Source organism: Tiliqua scincoides, chromosome 4, assembly GCF_035046505.1.
Source record: "Tiliqua scincoides isolate rTilSci1 chromosome 4, rTilSci1.hap2, whole genome shotgun sequence".
NCBI classification, from domain to species: domain Eukaryota; kingdom Metazoa; phylum Chordata; class Lepidosauria; order Squamata; family Scincidae; genus Tiliqua; species Tiliqua scincoides.
This window is the reverse complement of record NC_089824.1, coordinates 194,203,191-194,223,320: the sequence shown is the minus strand read 5'-3', so window position 1 is coordinate 194,223,320 and position 20,130 is coordinate 194,203,191. Positions and strand designations below refer to the sequence as shown.

Here is a 20,130-nt window from a genome sequence, read left to right as displayed (position 1 = left end):
CATACAATGATGATAATGTTGCTAAATGTTTTGTGGGAAATTTTTGGTATCAGACATTTGCAAATGAAAGGGATATATCTTACCCATTAAAATTATGTTGCAGTCTCAAAACAGAGCTTTGACATTCCCAGCCAGTGTCAACATCTTACAGTCATCTTAAGTTGTCATTTCCTGAGAAGTAGTAATATATAGTTAATACTACGACAGTGGCAAGACTTGTTACATGTGTTGATGATTAGCTGCTCAAGTAATTTATGTTTAATGCTAACTCTTCTTGCTCCAATTGCAATGCAGGGTTCAGAGCATTGGGTATTTATAGAAAGAGAAACTTCTGGGCTGGAAGAGCTAGCACTAAAACAAATTATAGAGACCCAGAAGGAAGATGCACATGCAGGTCCTTCAGAGAAGCAAGCAAATTGGGACGTATCAAAAGTGACCACTACAGTAGGGGAGCCCAAAGCAGTAGCGGAACAGGAGGAAAAAGCAAGTACGGAAAGCAAAACTCAGATTTCCAAAAAGGCCAAAATGATAGCCAGCCCAGAAGATTTTGAATCGTTATGGGATGATATATATGAGAGAGACAACAGAAAACATTCTTCTGAGACAGACAGTCAGATAGCTGAGGAGACAGAAGAGCAAAGAGACAAAACTGGATCAAATGTAGCTGCTTCCACTGAACCTGAGCAGAGACACAGATTGGAGGCAGTTGTGGTAGTCACCACTGAACCCGGGAGACCAACTGGTCCAGTCAAAGAGCCAGCAGAGAAGAGTTGTGAAGCTTTCCGAGCTGAAGAGGACCACAGTTGTGCCTTGTCTTGTTCAGAGTCTTCCAAAGAAGAAAGCAAAATCATCATACAAGAACACAGGACTATTTTTACAGCCTTGGACAAGGAAGTGTTAAAAATTACCTCAGATTCTGAGACTGTTAAAACTAAGGTGAAACTGAGCGATAAGATGGTGTCTTCTGCTACAGAAAGGATAATCTATTTGGACCCTGAAGAAGAAACAGAGGAAGAGGATCATAAGAGTAAGACAATCCCTGACAGCAAAAAGCATTGTTCGTTGGAAGAGAAGCAAGAGAACCAAGCAGAACTATCAGATGGAAAGGTGAAAACCATTGGACTTGCTGATGCAGGAGAGACCAGAGGAAATGAGGAGCTCAAATTTGGCTCATCCACCCACGGTGAAGGAGATTCAGAGATCAATAAACTAATTATAGAATCAGAACAGCCTGACCAAGATACAGAGGATGGTAAAAAAGTGCATCCTGTAGAGCACTGTACTGATGGAAAAGGGCAGCATTCATCATCAATTCCAGAGGAAGGCCATTCTGTTGAGTTAGACAATTATGAAACAAAAGACTGCAGGGAATCCATTGCACACTCTTCCACTGAAAAATCTAGTGTGAGAGATTTCAATTTAACGACGACACATCTAAAACCTGGGTCTTTACCAAAGGCGGCAGCAGCAGCAGCTCAGCTCTCTTGTGAGCAAAAACAGAACGTTGGTGAAACCCAAAGTGCTCTTCAAGAAGGTACAGAAAGATCTGAAGAGAAGGAGATGGACATTACCACAGAAAAAGTGGACATGATATTTAGTACAGAAAACCAAAAGGGAAAATGTAAGTTAGAAGACATAGACACATCTCAAATATTTCTTGAAATGGAAGCCATAGAAATTACAAAATCCATTCTGAGTTCCTCAGCACAGCAGCTTTCCAGTGCTACAGAAATTTCAGAGGAAGAGCAACCTAAACTACAGCACTTAAAAGCCAGAGGATCATCCCAAGATGAAACTCCAGACTCAAACCAGCCCCCACAGAAGATATTTTCTGAAGTACAAGAGCGAGCCCAAAATAAGTGCACAGAATTGGAAGAATCAAAGCCTGAATTAGGACAGTCTCCTAAAGATGAAGCTTCTGAATTGGAGGATTTAGCCAAAAATGCCCACAAAAAACTGGGAGATGCAACCAAAGCCCATCATCTTGATATGGAACAGATGACCAAATATGAAGGCCCTGTGTCAGAGGAGTCAACAAAAGAGAGATATTCAACTTTGAGTTATATCTCTGAATCAAAAAAGACAACTAAGGATGGATTCTCTGAGGCTACAGGCATTGATGAATTGAACAGATTGTCCGAGGACCTTGAGTTGAATAAACACCCAAAAGTAGCAGGCACAGCTTTGGATAAAATCCCAGACTTGGAAGACACAGCAAAGCATAAACACTGTAAACTGTCTGAAGATAATCTGCAAAGTTCACAGGATCCAATCCTAGACTCTCAGGAGCGGGTGCAGGACAAATCCTCTAACCAGAAGCAGTATTCTAGTGATACACCTTTATCCCAAGATGATTCTCTTGATTTTAAACCTCTGGAATTGAGATGGAAACTCCAGGAAAAACATTCTTTGAAAGAGGAAACTCAGGCAACAAATGTCATCTCTCATAAGACTGGATCCCCAGAAAATAAGCAAGGAAGTTCATGTCCTGATAATGCCACACCTCAAGGAATTGGACTGCTCCAAACTACCTGCAAAAAACATAAACCAGACCTAGAGCCCTTGAAGTTCACTGCATGTGGAACAGACACTCTTCCACCTCCAAAAGCTGAGAACATGGCCTCGCTCATTGAGGGTTCATTAGCATATGGAAGTAAGGCCAATGAAGAAATCTCTGTAGCCTCTAAAATTAGGATGTTTGAACAAGGTGAAGTGTGCAATCCACTTTTTGATGAGCAATTCTTAACCCAAAAGGGATTCTTTGAGAGCCGTGCAGCCAGTAAGATACCACCAGCTCCACCAACTATGCAGATAGAGCTACAGAAAGGTATATTTTTAGAGGACTGTGCCCAGGTTAAAGTGGCAGTGAGCACATCTTATAACCAAGTGAAGGATTCTGGAGAAGCATCAGATATGGACTATTTAACTATCGCACAAGGAGCGAGTGAGGGCGAACCTTCTCAGCCTTCGTCTTGGAAGGAAGATATTTCTGTTGGATCAGAGCAAGGAGAAGGAGAAGGGGATGCTGAACTGGCCTCTCCTGATTCTGGCTGTGAAATCACTTTGGCAGAAGCTGTGGTAACTTCCCAGATGAACTGTCCCACTGGAAAGTTCATAAAGCATGTTGTGTGACTCGTCTCTATGCATCACTCGTCATGGCTTCCAACATGGCAGTTGACTGAGAGCTGCTGCTTGCCTCCCCTGTCCTTTTCTGTATGTGCGTTGCTGGCCTGACTAAGTTGCCGAATGCAAACCTGCTGGCCCAGACAGCTCATCAGCTTTTGGATTGTTAATTTGTGTGTGTGAATTCCTGAAGTTTTGGCTACTTGGAGAATGCCAGCTGCTAATGTGGAACCAGGCAAAATGCCTCTCATGGAGTTGCGCAGTGGCAGGGTGGGAAGGGATGTCACGCTGAGAGCTTTGAATCTTCCCCCATACCTCCAGGCACATAACTAGCAGCAACATTCTCACGCTTCCAGCTTCTTCCTTCTTGCACCTCTTAATTTGGTACTTTTCTTGCTTGGCTTGTGAGCCTTCCCTTCCTTCCTGCCTTTGACAAGCTAGTGGCTAGCTTACAAAATAGCTCCCCACTGCTTCAACAAGGCACTAGCCACGTTCCTTTCCGTTCCTTAAAACTAACCCCTTTTCTTTAATCTAGAGCAAATTTCAAGAACCAGCTTGGGAAGAAAAGGATTTGTCAGGCCCATCAATAAAAGTCTCCCTGAAAGAAGAGAGTTTAAAGGCCGCTGCTCCAGTGGCCCCTCAGGTTTCAATACTATTTTACTAACTGCTTGTTTTTGTGGTGTAAAAGCTCAACCTAACCAATGGAGAGCTGTGTGCCACCAACTCCTTACCCTGCTACTGAGCTGCTATATATTTATATATATATATATGTTTTTATATATATGCTCATCCTCTGTTTTGTTTTAACTATCTTTCCTCATACCTCTCAACCTACCAGAAACAAGAGCAAAGTGAGGCATAAGGAAATGGGTCATCAGTGTAGCTAAATTAAAGGATAGTGTTTACTTCCAAGTTGCCCACATCAAATTTCGCTGGTGCTGTAAGGAATCTCTCCATTGACTTCAGTAATGTTGGGATCAAGTCCCTACAGAGGGAAATCCTTAATGAAGAATTTGTCCACTGAGAAAGGGAAACTATAAAACAATTTAAGTTGTTTCACTGCTGTGTTGCAAAACAGCTCTGGGCCAGTGCAAGGTGGTGTTTCTTCTCTAAAGCAGTTGAGAGGTATGTGTGGCCTTCTTGGGGAGCTAGGAGAGAGCTGACCCTTTTGTTCTGATTTTCTTGTCAATTACACTGATTCCAAATATACCACAAGATAAGGGGTTTTCTATGATGGCAAGTGCTCACAACCCAAGCTGTTCCAAACACCGTGCTGTGTTGCTTCAAGGATGGTGTTAAGTGGTCCTTGTGCACTTTAAAATGAGCATTTAATTACCATTAAAAACTGAAGCTGAACATGAGCACATGGGAGAAAATGCCTATTGATGCAATCTCAGTGAAATTGACAAAATTTTCTTGCTTCTTTTACAATATGTGCAGCTGATTGGCCTTAGTCTTTGTCTTTCCCACACATTCAAACCCTTTCTTCTTCTCCACCTTCCCTTTCCTTCCTTTTTCCTTCTTTGGTTCTTTTCTTTCTGACACCCACTCAAGCGAGAACTTGAGTTCTTTTATTGTCTTACAGGTTTTGCTCTTGGCACACACTTGCTTTTACCACACATACCAATATGTCTTTAGATACAGCCAATCACCTCTTTAGGATGGACGTTTTCAAAGCCATTATTTTATTTTCTACCTGCAGTTTGGCAAATAAAATCAGAAAGCCCTTTTCCTCTCCATGCAGAGTACATGCTGTCAAAGAAGTTTTGGTTTTCATGCTTGGGATGTGTTTGAAACCCTTTCTCTGATGCTTCCTCTTCCCTTACTCTTGTTGGGTCTAGATGGCTCAAACCTGTCCCTTCAGCACTTACAGTCTTAGCTTCTTTCCTCCCTTTTGTCTCATTTAGAGAGCGGGATTAAGGGAGGGCACAGAGGAGAAATCTAAGCCACCTCGGCACAGGACCCCTGAAAGTGACACTGGGGACGAGGAACAAGACCAGGAGAGAGACTCGGTCTTCCTAAAGGACAACCACTTGGCTATTGAGCGCAAATGCTCAAGTATCACGGTCAGCTCAACTTCCAGTCTGGAGGCTGAAGTGGACTTCACAGTCATTGGCGACTACCACAGTGCAGCCTTCGAAGACTTTTCCCGAAGTTTGCCTGAACTGGACAAGGAGAAGAGCGATGGAGAAGCAGAGAGTCAGATTCAGGAATCTGACAAACCATCTTTCAGGCAGGACGATGACGCCAAGGGTGGGGATAAGGCTCCTCAAGTAATCCCAGAAGAGGTACAAATGGGAGCCATGACACACAGTTGTGTCTTAGCATCCCCAATAGCAGTGTTGTCTGTCTTGGCATTTGCATCGCTTGGTTGACTGTCTTTCTCAAATACATTTGGAAGAGCATGTCTGCTTCCAAACAACGTCCCCCTCCTCAAAAAAAAAAAATTATTTAAAAATTTACTTACCTACTTCAGTTCTTGTTCTTGTCTTGTTTGCATGGTGGTTTTTGACATTCAAATGCATGATTGTTCTGTGAGTGTTCTTATGTTATTTTTTAACCCTGCTGTTACCATCATCATTACCATTTAACCCATAGTATTTGCTTGGCTCTTCCACTGTAGTTGTCTCATGGGGTGGGTTTGTGTATTCTCTATGTTGCATGAACTTAACAAATAATGTGTGTATTGAAGAAATGTCAATCTCATATATAGATTTGTCTATTGATGGAGATGAGCAGCCTCTAGGAAGCAAGCTGAAAGAAAGAGTCCATTCTTGTTTCCTGAAGTCAGATGTGGGGAGTTGCAGTATGAATAAACTGCACAGTATGACTGAAAAAAATAGTGGGGGGGAAAAACAAAAGGGGGAAATGCTGGAGAAAACTGTACTAGCCTTGAAAATTTAGAATTAAGTTTCTAGGTTTGTAACAACAAGCCTCACACAAAACACTTGATAGCTGTATTCTAGAGCTTTCAAAGGAATTATGGGTTTGATCTGAGGGACTAAATGAATAAGTTTGCACTAAAATATAAAACTATAAAGTCAGCTTCCCAACTACCCTTAATTTAAGGTAATAGAGTTTTTGTCTTACTTTGTAAGCTTAGATTGTAATTCCATTCTTCTGGATGTTTATCCACCAGCATCCCCTACTTCATTACTGTGCCTCTTTTTTTTAATCACTTCTCATTCTGCTATCAAAGAAAAATACCCTGGGCATTTGTAGTAGACAATTGTTTGAGCTCAAGCTAAACCAGGACTATGGAATTAAAATAGCTTCATCAAAGACGTTTTGCATAGTGCCAGTATTAAAAGTTTTTGCACACAAACCAGTTGTTTGGAAAATTAAATGAAGCTTGGTTGCTAAATTGTTCTGTTCCTTTGGTAGTCCTCAGTTGTGAAAACAGAAACTGTGAAAAAATCAGAAACAGAGACCTCTGTGCAGCACATAATCACTGCAAAAGAAATTACACAGGTATTCTATTTATTTTATTGGTTTATTTTTCCATTGTCATGTTTATCCTCCAACCAAAGAATTTAAAATAAGATTCTAGCTCTACACCGGAGGATTGCTGTGCTTTTGCTGATATGAAAGGGTTGTATGTGTAAATGTATGAGCTGTGCAAATGAGATACCTTACAGTTTACTAACCTTAAAGAAAACACAACAACAGAGAGAGAGAGAGAGAGAGAGAGAGAGAGAGAATGATAAAAATAGGGCAATCCTTCTGATATCTTCAAGGTATTAGCAGTTCAATCCAAAACCAAATTATGAATAATGTACTTAGAATAGGACTATTTTCACTTAAATCCATATACCAGTGTTTTCGTTCAGGTGGATGAAGGATTGGGCTACATACTACATAGTGCAGCTCACCCTTAACCTGTAGTATCCTCATTGACTCGCCTTGCTTTCCCTTTCCTTTTCAGGTTGATGGGACCACAAGTGGAAAAGAGCCAGTAACCACTTCCCACATTGTCAGCACAGAAACCATATCAACAACCTCAGTAAGTGCCCATAAGGGGAGGCTAATGAACCCCAAAACTTCTTAACCTCCCTCAAACTCACCTGGCAACAACATACTTCCATTTTAAAGTTCTTTGTCTTAACTTGAAATCTTTGCTCTGACTGTTCTTTCGATCTCTGTTAGTTTTCTTTAGGATTAGTTAATTTTAGTTTTGTTTGGTATGGTTGGCAACCTTCAGTCTTGAAAGACTACGTTATAAGCCTACAGCACCCGGTATTCCCAGGCAGTCTCCCATCCAAGTACTAACCAGGCCTGACCCTGCTTAGCTTCCAAGATCAGATGAGATCAGGCATGTGCAGGGTAATGATCTGATTGTTTTTAGTGTATTACTTTTGTTTTCTGTCTTAAAACTTTAAAACAGAAAACAAAAGTAATACACTGTATTAATTTCACAAGTAATCACAAGTAATTTTAAACTGAAACATATATACTTGTATAATTTATTACCTGTAAAAATACAAGTAATTTCAAACTGAAGCATGAGGTTTAACTATTATAAATAAACATCATCTCAGCTTATTTCTAATTTGAAAGGAATTAATCAGTCATGTGTAAGGTACCAAAAACCTGACAGATCCACCACAAATGTTTGGTTGGCATTACATTTCAGGATAGATGAGCCCTGTGAGTCCCTTATTGAGACTTGTCATTTGTTGATCCTCAAGAGAAGCGGACACAGTGAAATCTCTTGGAGTGAGTGCTGTCCTTGCGTGACAGAGCTGGGGCAACCGACTTTCCAAAGGATTCAGCAAGATGTATTTGACTGCCATTCTTCTAGTAGGAATTTTTGTAACTATCCAGGCATCTCCATATCTCCAAGCTCCAGTATAAACATTGTGTTTTTCAGGAACACAGCGCCAAGCCTGGGAAAGGAACAACAGAACTTCGCTCCATCTCTCCAGTGAGTGATTTTATAATCCTGGAGCACTGAGTTATAGATATCATGGATTCTTTGTAGAAATAAAATGATCTACCCACCCTGCAAAACAAACAGAACACACTGTCTTGAGGCACCTTCCCATCTTCTTTCCAGCCTTAGTAAAGGGAGAACCAGCTTCAGTGGAATTTTGGAAAACAGAAGCTACAGGCAATCTCCAGTGTGCCTGAGAGCAATATAAATTCATTAACACAGTGTGTCACGTCTTCACACACCACAGTCACAGCACTACACATGAAACTTGGGGTTTATCAGTATGGTTCCTTCTATGCTTCTCAGAAAACAATGAAGCACAAAGTCAATATAATAGGTAAATGCTAATCTCATTCCTTATAGCTATATTTTAGTGAGCCCTCCCACTTGTAATGATCTAGTTGGGGGCCCTCCTCATTTTAAGTGGTGACCTGTTAGGAGAAAACACAGAGCCTTTTCTGTTGTGATCCCAGAATTGGGGAACACCTTATCTAGAAGATGCCTGCTGGAACCTTTCCCTGGAGGTCTTTAGAAAGGTCACTGAGTCTTTTCTCTTTAGAGCAGTGTTTTTCAAACTGTGGGTCGGGACCCACTAGGTGGGTCATGAGCCAATTTCAGGTGGGTCCCCATTCATTTCAATATTTTATTTTTAATATATTAGACTTGATGCTACCCTGGTATGTGGCTTCATTTGGGGAAATGATACAGACCTGTACTTTTAACAATGATAGCAAACAGGACTTACTCCTGGGTAAGTGTGGGTAGGATTGTTAAAAATTTTCTTGCTTGATGAAGTCACTTCCGGTGGGCCCCAACAGATTCTCATTCTAAAAAGTGGGCCCCGGTGCTAAATGTGTGAGAACCACTGCTTTAGAGGATTCTAAGGTGTAGTGAACTAGTCAGGGCAGATATTGTCTGCTGACTTCCAGTGGTGATTCTGAATTTGAATACATCTGTTTTAATGAAATTGTTATAAGAATAATAAAGCAAGACATTAAATATGATACAATGAAACTCCAATTGTCTAGCACTCAGGTAGTCTGGCATAAAAATTGTCTGGAAGCACTCTTACCTTGGGAGCAGACTCCCAAACTTGCCAACCCTTGAAGAGGCACAGTTGTGCCTGACTCACTGAGACAGGCTATGGAATGAAACGAATTGGCAGTAATGAAAGTATCAACCCCGTTCCTAGCTCTGGGGATCATCACAAGCAGGATAGCACCTCCTTATAGTCTGGCATACTTTATAATTTGGTTCCATCTAGGCCCCGAAGGTGCAGAAATATTGGGATTTTACTGTACAAGAAACTGGCTCCTAAGAGACAAACCACTGGCTCATTTCATCAAGTATAATCGTGATGCCCCAGCCAGAGGACCCTGGACTCTGCTCCCTTAAGTAGTGGGAGCAGGAGGGAGGGATCGTGTCGCTAAGGGGGGTGCAGGGACTGGCATTGACTTACCAGTCCCTGCAGCAGCCTCCCAGGTGTGCGGGGAGCTCTGCACAACCCTCCACAGGGCTCCCCGAAGCTTAAAAAGTGAAAGCAGAGTGATTGCGCTTTACTTCCGGTTTTGCAGAGACGGAGCGCAATCGCTTCGCTTTAACTTTCTAAGCTTCGGGGAGCCCTGTGGGCAGTCGCGCAGGGCTCCCTGCACCCCTGGGGGGCTGATGCAAGGAATGGTAAGTAAATGCCAGTCCCTGCAGCCCCCTTAGCGACACAATCCTGAGGATCGCATCGCTGCCTCCCCCCTTCCCCCGCAAACATGTACTGTGGCTCAAACTCTTCCAGAGAGTTTGAGAACCACTGAAGTATTGTGTTCTTTGACTGGTGATGACTCTAGAAGAGGCCTTGCCTAGCCATGTTATCTGGGAGTTCCTTTTAATCTTGTCTGCCAGGTACTGAACCTGGAACTCTCTATATATGAAACATCTGCTTTGTTACTAAACAACCATCTTCCTTGCTCAGGAGCAGATGGAAAACTATCATTTGATTACACAGGCCTACAAAACCGAGGGTCAGAAAAGTTTTTTCCCCCAACTTTATGGTGTTATGATATGCATTTGGGGTGCCGATTCAAAAAATGGCATCCGTTTTGCCCTATCACGTCTAGTTTTGGAGATATAGTATAGCCTCATTAGTGAATGGTTCAAGCAGCTTCCTCATGAGGAAGCCTACACCATGGTTTCCTCATGAAGAAGCTGCTTGAACCATTCACTAAAGAGGCTATACCATGTCTCCAAAACTAGATGTGATAAGGGCAAAAGGGTTGCTATTTTTGCAATCGGCACCCCAAATATACCCAAGAATTGGTGTAACGTTTAAGGAAGCAAAATGTGTGTTGGCCTGTGTTATTTGAGTATCAAGTCCAGATAACTTTTATGTTATAAGGCCTCATTCAGGCCCCCTGTTTTAGAGAAACTGGCAGCCTGCTGACACAGAATCTCATGTGCATGTTATTGCAGATCACCAGCAGTGCTGTTGGAAAAGAAGCCTTCACCAGCCTTTTTGGTGCCACTGCAGAAACCCTTTCCACCTCCACAACTACCCATGTTACCAAGGTAAGATCAGGACAGGGGAGTAGCTCTCCAGAGTTTAGGAACATAAGAACAGCCCCGCTGGATCAGGCCATAGGCCCATCTATGTTGGCACAGCCATATAAAATGTGAGATGGTGAGAGGTGGGTTTAATGTTTTTGGCTTCAGAGGAATAAAAGGAACTGGAGAAACTATCTAAGAAGACCTTTTTTCTTGTGCACAGTTTATGCAATCATACTCGGTTGCCTTGTGCAAACTGTTTATGTCTTATTCTCAAGTTCATATCTGTAAAATGGTTTTAATAATGATAAATTTTGCAGACTTGCTGGGCCTAAGTAAGAGGGGTCATTTATTTTTCTTGTTTATTTTTCACATTTTTATACAACCTTTCCTCCAAGGAGCACAGGGCGGTGTACATGGCTCCTTTCTCTCCTTTTGTCCTCACAACAAATGGTTGGCAACCTTCAGTCTTGAAAGACTATGGTATAAGCCTACAGCAGCCGGTATTCCCAGGCGGTCTCCCATCCAAGTACTGACCAGGCCTGACCCTGCTTAGCTTCCAAGATCAAACGAGATTGGGCATGTTCCTCACAACAATTCTGTGGGATAGGTGAGGCTGAGAGATAATGACTGGCCAAAGGTCACCAGGAAGCTTCATGGCTTAGTGGGGATTGTGACTTACAAAACATTTTATATATTGGAAGTGCCACATAAATACTGAAAATGTGTTTATTTCTTTGTTCCAGACTGTGAAAGGAGGGTTTTCTGAAACCAGAATAGAAAAGCGAATCATCATAACAGGAGATGAAGATGTGGACCAAGACCAGGTGTGAAGGAAGTCTACGTGAGAACTGAAAGAAATGTTAAGAAGTTTTTAGCAAGCATTCAGTTCCTATTTTTATAGGAAGGCTAAAATGGCAAGAATGTCCCAATTCACTTTTCTCTGTACACCTTGTTCCAGTATGAAGCAATATAACAGTAGAGATGAGGGGCCTCATGTTTGTTCATAGCAAATCTTAGGGTTGACTTTCCCTGTGACATTTCAACCTAGTGTCACAATAACATAAGAAATGGAAAGCGCAGACATGTCCTGAACCAGAGGTACAGTGCTGCACATACAGTCCCAATATAGCAGTTGGAAATACACACACAGCAGGAAGTCTATGACTGACAGTCATTGTGTCTTGACTGACCTTGGTGGATTAGGGTGATAGTTAACAAATGGCCAGAATTACCATGTTTTGAAATGAATTTTTGTCTTGCCAAATCGACCCCAACATGGCTTGCTTTGGTAGTGAACAGCAATTTTTGAAAAATCTGCCAAAAAGTCAGAACAACAGTGATACCAGTGCCATTATCAGCCCCCAGATGATGAGTAAAATCCTTTCAAAAGTTTCATATTAAAGCAAGGATGACTTTTAAACTGTGGGACGGCTGTGCCTTTGCAGTTGTATAGAAGAGAAAATTTCAGCAACTGCAGTTTTTTTTAACCCCTACAGCAGTGATTTTCAACCTTTTTCATCTTGCGGCACACTGGCAAGGCACCAAAATGGTCAAGGCACACCATCAGCTTTTTGACAATTGGCAAGGCACACTGTGCTGTCAATGGGGGCTCACATCCCCCAATGGTCCTATTGATAAATGACCCTCTCCCAAATTCCCATGGCACACCTGGGGACCATTTGAAGCACACCAGTGTGCCACAGCGGTTGAAAATGGCTGCGCTACAGCATCAGCAAATGACAGCTGTACACTCACTGTGGGTTTATATGGAGTAAAATTACATGGAGTAAAATTAAAAGTGAAAGTGGAGCAATCGCTTCCACTTTCACTTCTGAAGCTGCTTGGAGCCCTGCAGAAGGTCGCACAGGGCTCCCCGCACCCCTGGGAGGCTGCAGGAGGCTCGGGTAATTGCACCCAAGCCCCTGCCGCCCCCTGAGCAGCGTGATCCTGGGGATCGTGCCGCTGCCTCCTCAATGCCCCTGCCCCTTAAGGCCAGGGCCCACAGGCTGGGGCGTCACAATGCCCGAGTCTGAAAAGCCCTGAGCTAAGCGAGTATCTGTGAACGGAAAACCTGTCACAGAAATATTGAGTTTACTTGAACAGTGTTGTTGTTTATCCCACAAGAAAAGTAGCACTAAACATTCCTTGTTTCCTTTCTGTAGGCTTTGGCTTTGGCAATCAAGGAAGCAAAACTGCAGCACCCTGACATGCTGGTAACCAAAGCTGTCGTATATAGAGAAACAGAACCATCTCCAGAGGAAAGGGACAAGAAGCCTCAGGTGTGTATGGATGTATAAAAGTATGACTGTGAGACACAGCGCTAGCTGACTATATAAGGTGGACAACAAGAGATACTTCACACAAGACATGATTATGGAGTTCAATCCCACAAGATGCAATAATGGCCATTTGACTAGAAGCCTTTAAAAGGAAATTAGACACATTTATGGAGGATGAGTTTACCAGTGGCTACTTATCATGAAGGCTGTGTGTTTCCTCCAGGTTCAGAAGCAGTGTGTTCTGAATACCAGTTGCTGGGAAGCAACAGCAGTAAAGGGATATTTGCCTTCAGTCCTGCCTGTGGGCTTTCCAGAGGCATCTGATAGGCCACTGTAGGAAACAAGATGCTGGACTTGATGAATCCAGGGTCTGATCCAGCAGAATTCTTTGTGTGGAGCATTATAAATCATTTATTTATGCTACTATGTGGATATAGTTCATATATAATGGCACAGAATCACTCAAACATAATGCCACCTCTGAAATGAGATCAGGCCAGTTTGTATTTTATAAACTGCTTGGAGGAACTTTAGATTTCTCAGGGCACAATCCAAACTGTGCCCTGGGCTGACACAAGTCCCTTGTGCCGGCCCAGGAGTGTCACAAAAGTGCCGGACACAAGCTCCAGGGACAGCGACTTTGCATTGGCTGAGCTTGGCCAGCGCAGGGGTCAGGGAGGACATGGGGAGGACAGGGAGGGAGGCGGTTCAGGGTAGAGTGACGGCAGGTGGCAGGTGTTCCCAGGGCAGGCCGGGTGCGGGAGGTGGGGCCAGGATCTGACAGTTACGCCAGATCCTAACCCTGTTCCCCGGCAGCCTGGGGCAATCCCAGGCTGAACAGATTTGCGCCACCTCCTGAGATGGCACAGACTCAAATAATCGCATTGGAACTGCAGTGGCTCTCCCTGGGGTAAGAGGAAAAGTTTCCTCTTACCTCTGGCTGCCTGAAATTTGCACTGGATACAGCACAGGCCCTCCAACCTGCCTGTTCCAGCGCAAGTTAAGATTAGCCTGCCTGATGCTTATCAGAAGCTCCTCATTGAAAATATTGGTACTGGAGGGAAAACTACTTAAAATATAACTTCACCATCACTATTGAAAATGTCCTGTAATGTGTAGCTGCAGAGGAAGGCTGAGAACTTTCTAGGGTGCACTATCAGTTCACATGGTGCAGCAGCTAAGATAAACAGGCCCAGGTGCTGCCCTGCACTTAGCCAAGAGTGTATCTTGAAACACTGCCCAGAACCCTCTGCAATGTTCTGAAATTCCACAACTGATATACAAAGGTTGTCTGTCAAATGAACACATGTGAAAACTGTTTTATGAAGGTAAGATGTTTGAGAATCACCATATGAGACTAGATACATGTCCAGCAAGTTTCAATGTGTAGTGCCTTGACCCACTTAGAACCCACAATGATGCCATTTTAGCTGCAGTGGTATAAATCTGTTTGCCCTGTTGCAGCTAGAGCTGCTCCATATGCAAGGCAATCAAAGACAATCTCATCTCTAGCCTTATTGAAAAGGTTACATTCATGGTTACTGATTTATTTATTTAACTTTTCCTTGTACAGGAATCTTGACCTTTGTGTTTCTAGAAGTTGGCATCTTTATTTTAACTTCAGAGTAAAGAAGGGGCCTTTATGCTGGATTCCTCAATGAGACATAGAACGTCGTGGCTGCAAGAATAACGCTGAGAGACAAAAAATAAAAATAAAAAAGGAATAGCAAATATATTATATATTATATATACAGGAAACAAAATGCATCCTTGCACTGCTGCTATATGCTGGAAATGAATTACAAACAGCAACGTCAGCAACAAACAAAACCGACCACCTCTTCAAATAAATTGAAGAATTGACTGGACTGAACTAAAAGGAAAAAAATCATGATGATAATAATATTAACAAAACAATAAACCACCGTTCTGCATGTTACATTTAAAGGATACAAAACTCATTTGTTGCATACTGAATGGAAAAGCAAAAATGCTTTGCAACAAAGCAAGAAATCAATGAGCAAAACAAGCAGAAACACAAAATGATTCCCCGCAAAGGAAAGAATCAAAACCCATTCACTTGTATAATTCTTGTTTAATTATTTTTTGATTTGGGATGTGTGGTGATCACCTTTCCTCTCCACTCCATGCCACTTCATGTTTTTTGGTTCTGTTGTTTCCCAGCCTGTCTTTCCTTTTTTAACCCTTCCTCCCCTCATCCACTCCCTTGTTTTTCTAAAGATAATTAAGAGTGGATTTCAGTTAAAACAAAGCAAAACAATATGTACATGATTTCTCATTGATCAAAATGCAGCCTATAGAGGTTTCATATGGTTGTGCTTTTAAGTTATGTATATTATATATAACTGGGGAGGGTGGGAAACGATATTAAAACAAATTAAACAGTGCTGATAAGTATGACAACGACACTTTTACATTATAATTAGATTGACCGTGGTTGATGTAATATGAGACTCTTAGATCATACTGATATCCCATGAAAACCAACTAGGAGAAAAAAATCACTAATTCTCTCTCTGGAGGCAGTATTTGTCACTCACCTGACTTGTGCTCTTGCAAAAGGGTCTGGCATAGTTACACAGTGGTGTTTGTAATTAGTTGGTTGGTGATATGGCAGCACTTGGCAGCGTGGAAAGGGAGTCAAGGAAGACAGAATAGATCAGTGTTACTGCAGTCCAGTTAGAGTCACTAAGACATGCCAATCCTCAATCTTCTCCCTCATCCTCCAGACCTGGAAACTAAGGTTGCCTTGGGGTCATGAGGTCAGGTTGCTTCATTTGCAGCTTTCCAATATCTAGAAATCTTTGATCTCTCAGACCTAAGCGTTTAGTTGTAGTCACACTATTGTGCCCCATGTCTCAATTCTTCAAAATTACAAAAAGTTTTGTTCCAAATCTAGTGATCTCCCAAACCCATGGGCCAGAACACTCCACTTTTAGCTCCATTTCTGAAGTGAAGTTCTGACAAGCTTGATGTCTGTCCAGAGGAAATACCTGTGTTGAACAAGAAGGCATCCCTGGCCTGCTCCCAGCATGTGACATGACTGCATTTTGTCAGAATGGCACTAGGTTCTGCAGCATATATCAAGCAAGTGGGAACCAATACAAAACAGCATCACATTCGTGTACAGTCAACCTGTATACTTGCTAAACTAGTGGCAAGGTTTATTAATGAAGAAAGTGATATTCTGGCTCTTGAAAGTGCATCAATCCAACATAACAAGCCATAAAACTTGGAAGGATAAACCAGTGAAAGCAGACACTGCTCAGGGGTGAGGAAGACATCAAATCTAACTGCTCTGCAACTAATAGAACCTTGCACTCAGAAGTATCGCTTTAGTTTAGAAGTTTCCCTGTGAATTGCCTTCATCCACTCTATGAGAAGGGATATTAGAGCAGGAGCAGAAGGCAGCAGGCCAAACCAAAACAGGTTTACAAGAAGTTAGAGAAGGGCCATTCTTCTCTAAGAATGTTAGAAGTTAGACTGCACCATTCTTGCCTTCCATCTACTCACCTTGAAATATCTTTGATACTTGGATAAGAAGCACATCTAACTAGTGCCTATGACTGGGATATATAGATCTTGCAGAAAAACGAGCCTACTTTAATATAGAAGGCCATATCCCATATGATGAAGTTTTTGCCACTGTAAGAAGCTGTGGGTCATAGGTTTTCCCAGTTGTCTGCTACTATGGCTCTCTCAAACTGGATCTGCTTCTGGCATGCAGGCATGTCCCAAATTAGCACTGAGAGCATAAACACATGCTTTATGCTGAAGTCCTTCAGAGTAATTTCCAGTTGTAATGTATCCAAATGTGTGCTTCTCTTCCTGGATTACATTTGAGAGTTCTTATTTTTTCCATTCCTGTTGCTTTTAGGGACCATGCAACACCCCAGAATGAAAAATGGAGAAACCACATATATGCACAAGAAATGCTTAGCACTCTGAATCATTCTGAAACAAAACAATGATTTGTGCTTCCAGCTGGGTTAAAAATAACCCAAATCCAATGGAATCTTGGTGACATCCAGTATGTGGCATTACATCTGCCCATATTACAAAAGAGAGAACCCCCCCTTCACATTTCGGTTCTTAATTTGAACCCACCCCCCACCAAAAAATCAGCTCAAAAGTCATTGTTTAACACCCAGATGGAAAGTGTGATCCCACTTCCCCAGTATACATTGGGAAAGATGAAGCCACCACTAAAATCTGCAAAGGTGTACTGCTTCAAAACCAACATGCACAAGTTCAGAATACAACCCTGGGCAATGAGAGGAAAGCAAAAACAGACTCCTTACTTTGGATTCCCCCCACAGCTTGCTGATGGGTAGCCATTAACAAAAACTAGTTTTTTGTTCACATAGCAAGATGTGGCTTATATATAGATATCTATATATATAAATATAAATATATATAATATTTATTGCTTGTGGTAGTGTTGAAGCCATGCATAATTTTGAAGGACATGGCTTCCTCACCTTGATCATCACCTATTGCTGCCATCTGAAATAGCTGGTCACTCTTTTTTTTCCCCTTGGGACCTTCCATTGAAGGGGGTGGGAGATGCAACTGCTTGTTTGCACCAGAGCCCGCAAATTGATTCCAAAACTGGCCTGCAACTGCATGAATTAATAATATTAATTCTAGTTTTTTTTTTAAATTTGAGAAGCACCTTACCAACCAACTGCAATGCTCTGTCATTCCTTCACTAATTCCTAGTCTATCCTCTTCCCCCATTCCCATTTTTGTCCCCCACCCCTTTCAATCATACCCTCTTTCAGTGCTTGGTGGTGTATGCGTGTGTGCTCACTGTTCTTGTATTCAATAAAAGTGAAAATAAATGTGTTTGATGCTCAACCACTTTGTGGCCTGCATTGATTTTTCTCTTAAGGCGGAGGACAGTGGAATCTCTCAAGGAATTAAGGAAAACAATAAGCTGTGGACACATGGAGAGTGAGAGGGTGGAGACTTTGCATAAAAGGATGCACTGCTGTTTGGATGAGGACAATTACAGAGCTCCAGATCTGAGACACTACAGCAACAGTTTTCAACCATTTTCATCTCACAGTACACTAAATTGTCAAGGCACACCATCGGTTTTTTGACAGTTGACAAGGCACACCATGTTGCTTGCTGGGGGGCTCATATCCCTCAATATTATTATTATTATTATTATTATTATTATTATTATTATTATTATTATTATTATTATTATTATTCAATGGTGCTACTAATTAATAAGCCTCCCCAAACTCCTGCGGCACACCAATGTGCCATGGCATAGTTTGAAAATTGATGCACCATAGAGTAAATCTGCCCTTCCCTTCATATAGCCACACTTACACTAAGGCCCAAATCCTAACCAACTTTCCAGCACTAACATAGCTGGAACATGTGCTGCATCCTGCAGTTGGGTGGCGCTCACAGAGGCATCCTCAAAGTAAGGTAATATTTTTTTCCCTTACCTCAGAGCTGCATTGACTTTATGTTGGTGCTGGAAAGTGGGTTAGGATTGTGCCCTGACTAGTTCCCCATTTCTAAGCTTACCTCTTCCCATGTCCATTCCTTCCCGCAGCTCAACTCTTCTGCTGCTCTTACCACTTTGTCTGCCCTATTTCTAGATGTCCATGTGGCCACTTCCCTCCACCCTCATTCATCAAATGCCACATGTACCTGCCGCCATAGCAAATACTGATTCCTCACTGGTTTGTCCCTTTCCCCATGCTTCTGGTTGTCTCCTTTTTCGCAAAAAGCACTGTCTATATGATTCTACATTGAAACAATTGGAAGCCACCAAATTTTTAAAAACTTTTTAAGCTAGAAAAAAATGTGCTAGAGAGAGTAAGGATGGGTGCTTTGTGATGTCTCAGGCACCCAACCAATCAGTGCTCTGCACACTCCCTATGGCATCAAACTGAAAGTACTTGTTCTCCCTAAGTTCAGTTCTCAAAGGAAGATAAACAAAGCGAACAGGACATTCAGAGTGGACTTGCTGCCTGAATTGGTGCTGAGGTGTCATGCACTGCACCCCCCAGGGAATTACCACCAGCTTTTTAAAAGAAAAACTCTTCACACACTCCACTGCTGCTGCTGCTCCTACCACCACATTCTCACCTGCCCAGGAAGCAATCAAGTGGGTGAGGGAAACGATGCATAGCACAGCGATCTGGAGCCCCCCTAGTCTTCCTTAGCTTTAGGGCCATCTGCTACTGCTTCCCACATGCTGCTGTCCAGCTGTGTTCAAGCAGGTGGCAGGGGGAGGAAACATCCTAGGAACATCACTTTGTTTTTCGAACATGACCAAGCAGGAGCAAGCAGGAAGTGGTGGCAAACAGACCTAAAGGTAAGGAGCAGCAGACGTGGGGCTGCTTTGCCTCCTCCTCCATGCCCACCTGGCCTTCTTGCAGGGTAGGCAAGAAGGAGAAGAAGAGGGGGTGATCCTGTTTTGATCACTTGTGGAAGAGAGCAATCTGAATCGGATTGCCACTCCACTTCTTCCTGCAGCACCACTGCTGGGATTGCTCACAGTAGAGGCACTGGAGAAAGAGTGGGGGTTGCCACTGCTTCTTCAGTTCTCCTCTTGCTCTTCAAGAGCTAGAAAAGGATCGGAGCACTGAGTGAAGCAACTGGATGGGTGGTGGGCTAGAGGGGGTCCGGCAGGCAGATGCTGGGTATGCTGCAAACTGCTGCTCAAATCTGCCACTTGAAGGTTGAGGTAAAAATTACTGAAAACAAGGATGAACAAGATAAGGATTTCCTATTGTCACCATTGCAGATGTATACCCAACATCTTTGTACTATCATATTGCCACAGTTTATATTGGGAAGCAACAAAACACAAAACATACAAACATGTCCTCCAATCTGTTGCTTTCCTTTCACAATGCTGTTGCTGGGTTCTTTTTATATAAAGTCGAAAATCTCAAGTGCATTAGAAGTAAGAGCCACAGAAACCCATGTGACTTACTTTCAAGTCAGGACCATGGAACGCTTCCCTATATGATGAATTCTAAGCTTTCTTCCCATATTTTGTAAAACAAAGGTTGATGTCTCAAACTGTAGGCATCCTGTACATTTTGGCAGCACTACATTGTCCTGTCATTTCACTGCCGCTCTTGAGAAGGAGAGAGAAATGGAAAATAGATTATTTACAAATGTTAATTACAGTGGTTTACATTTATTCATAGTGAAAATATCCTTCTGGCTTTGATGCAGGCTAAGAGGTGGGAAAAATGA

At 42.4% G+C, this 20,130-nt stretch overlaps 1 protein-coding gene across 1 annotated transcript in view; it reads left to right on the top strand.

Moving 5' to 3' along the window:
* Window positions 1–14,526, top strand: part of EPB41L1 (erythrocyte membrane protein band 4.1 like 1) — a 58,338-nt gene extending 43,812 nt beyond the window's left edge. The window contains exons 15-22 of the mRNA XM_066624690.1: window positions 5,031–5,411; window positions 6,508–6,594; window positions 7,049–7,126; window positions 7,994–8,047; window positions 10,517–10,612; window positions 11,335–11,415; window positions 12,754–12,870; window positions 14,444–14,526. Coding sequence (XP_066480787.1) covers window positions 5,031–5,411; window positions 6,508–6,594; window positions 7,049–7,126; window positions 7,994–8,047; window positions 10,517–10,612; window positions 11,335–11,415; window positions 12,754–12,870; window positions 14,444–14,452 — 903 coding nt within the window. The 3' untranslated portion in view covers window positions 14,453–14,526. The remainder of the gene's footprint in view (window positions 1–5,030; window positions 5,412–6,507; window positions 6,595–7,048; window positions 7,127–7,993; window positions 8,048–10,516; window positions 10,613–11,334; window positions 11,416–12,753; window positions 12,871–14,443) is intronic.
* The last annotated feature ends 5,604 nt before the right edge of the window (window positions 14,527–20,130 follow it).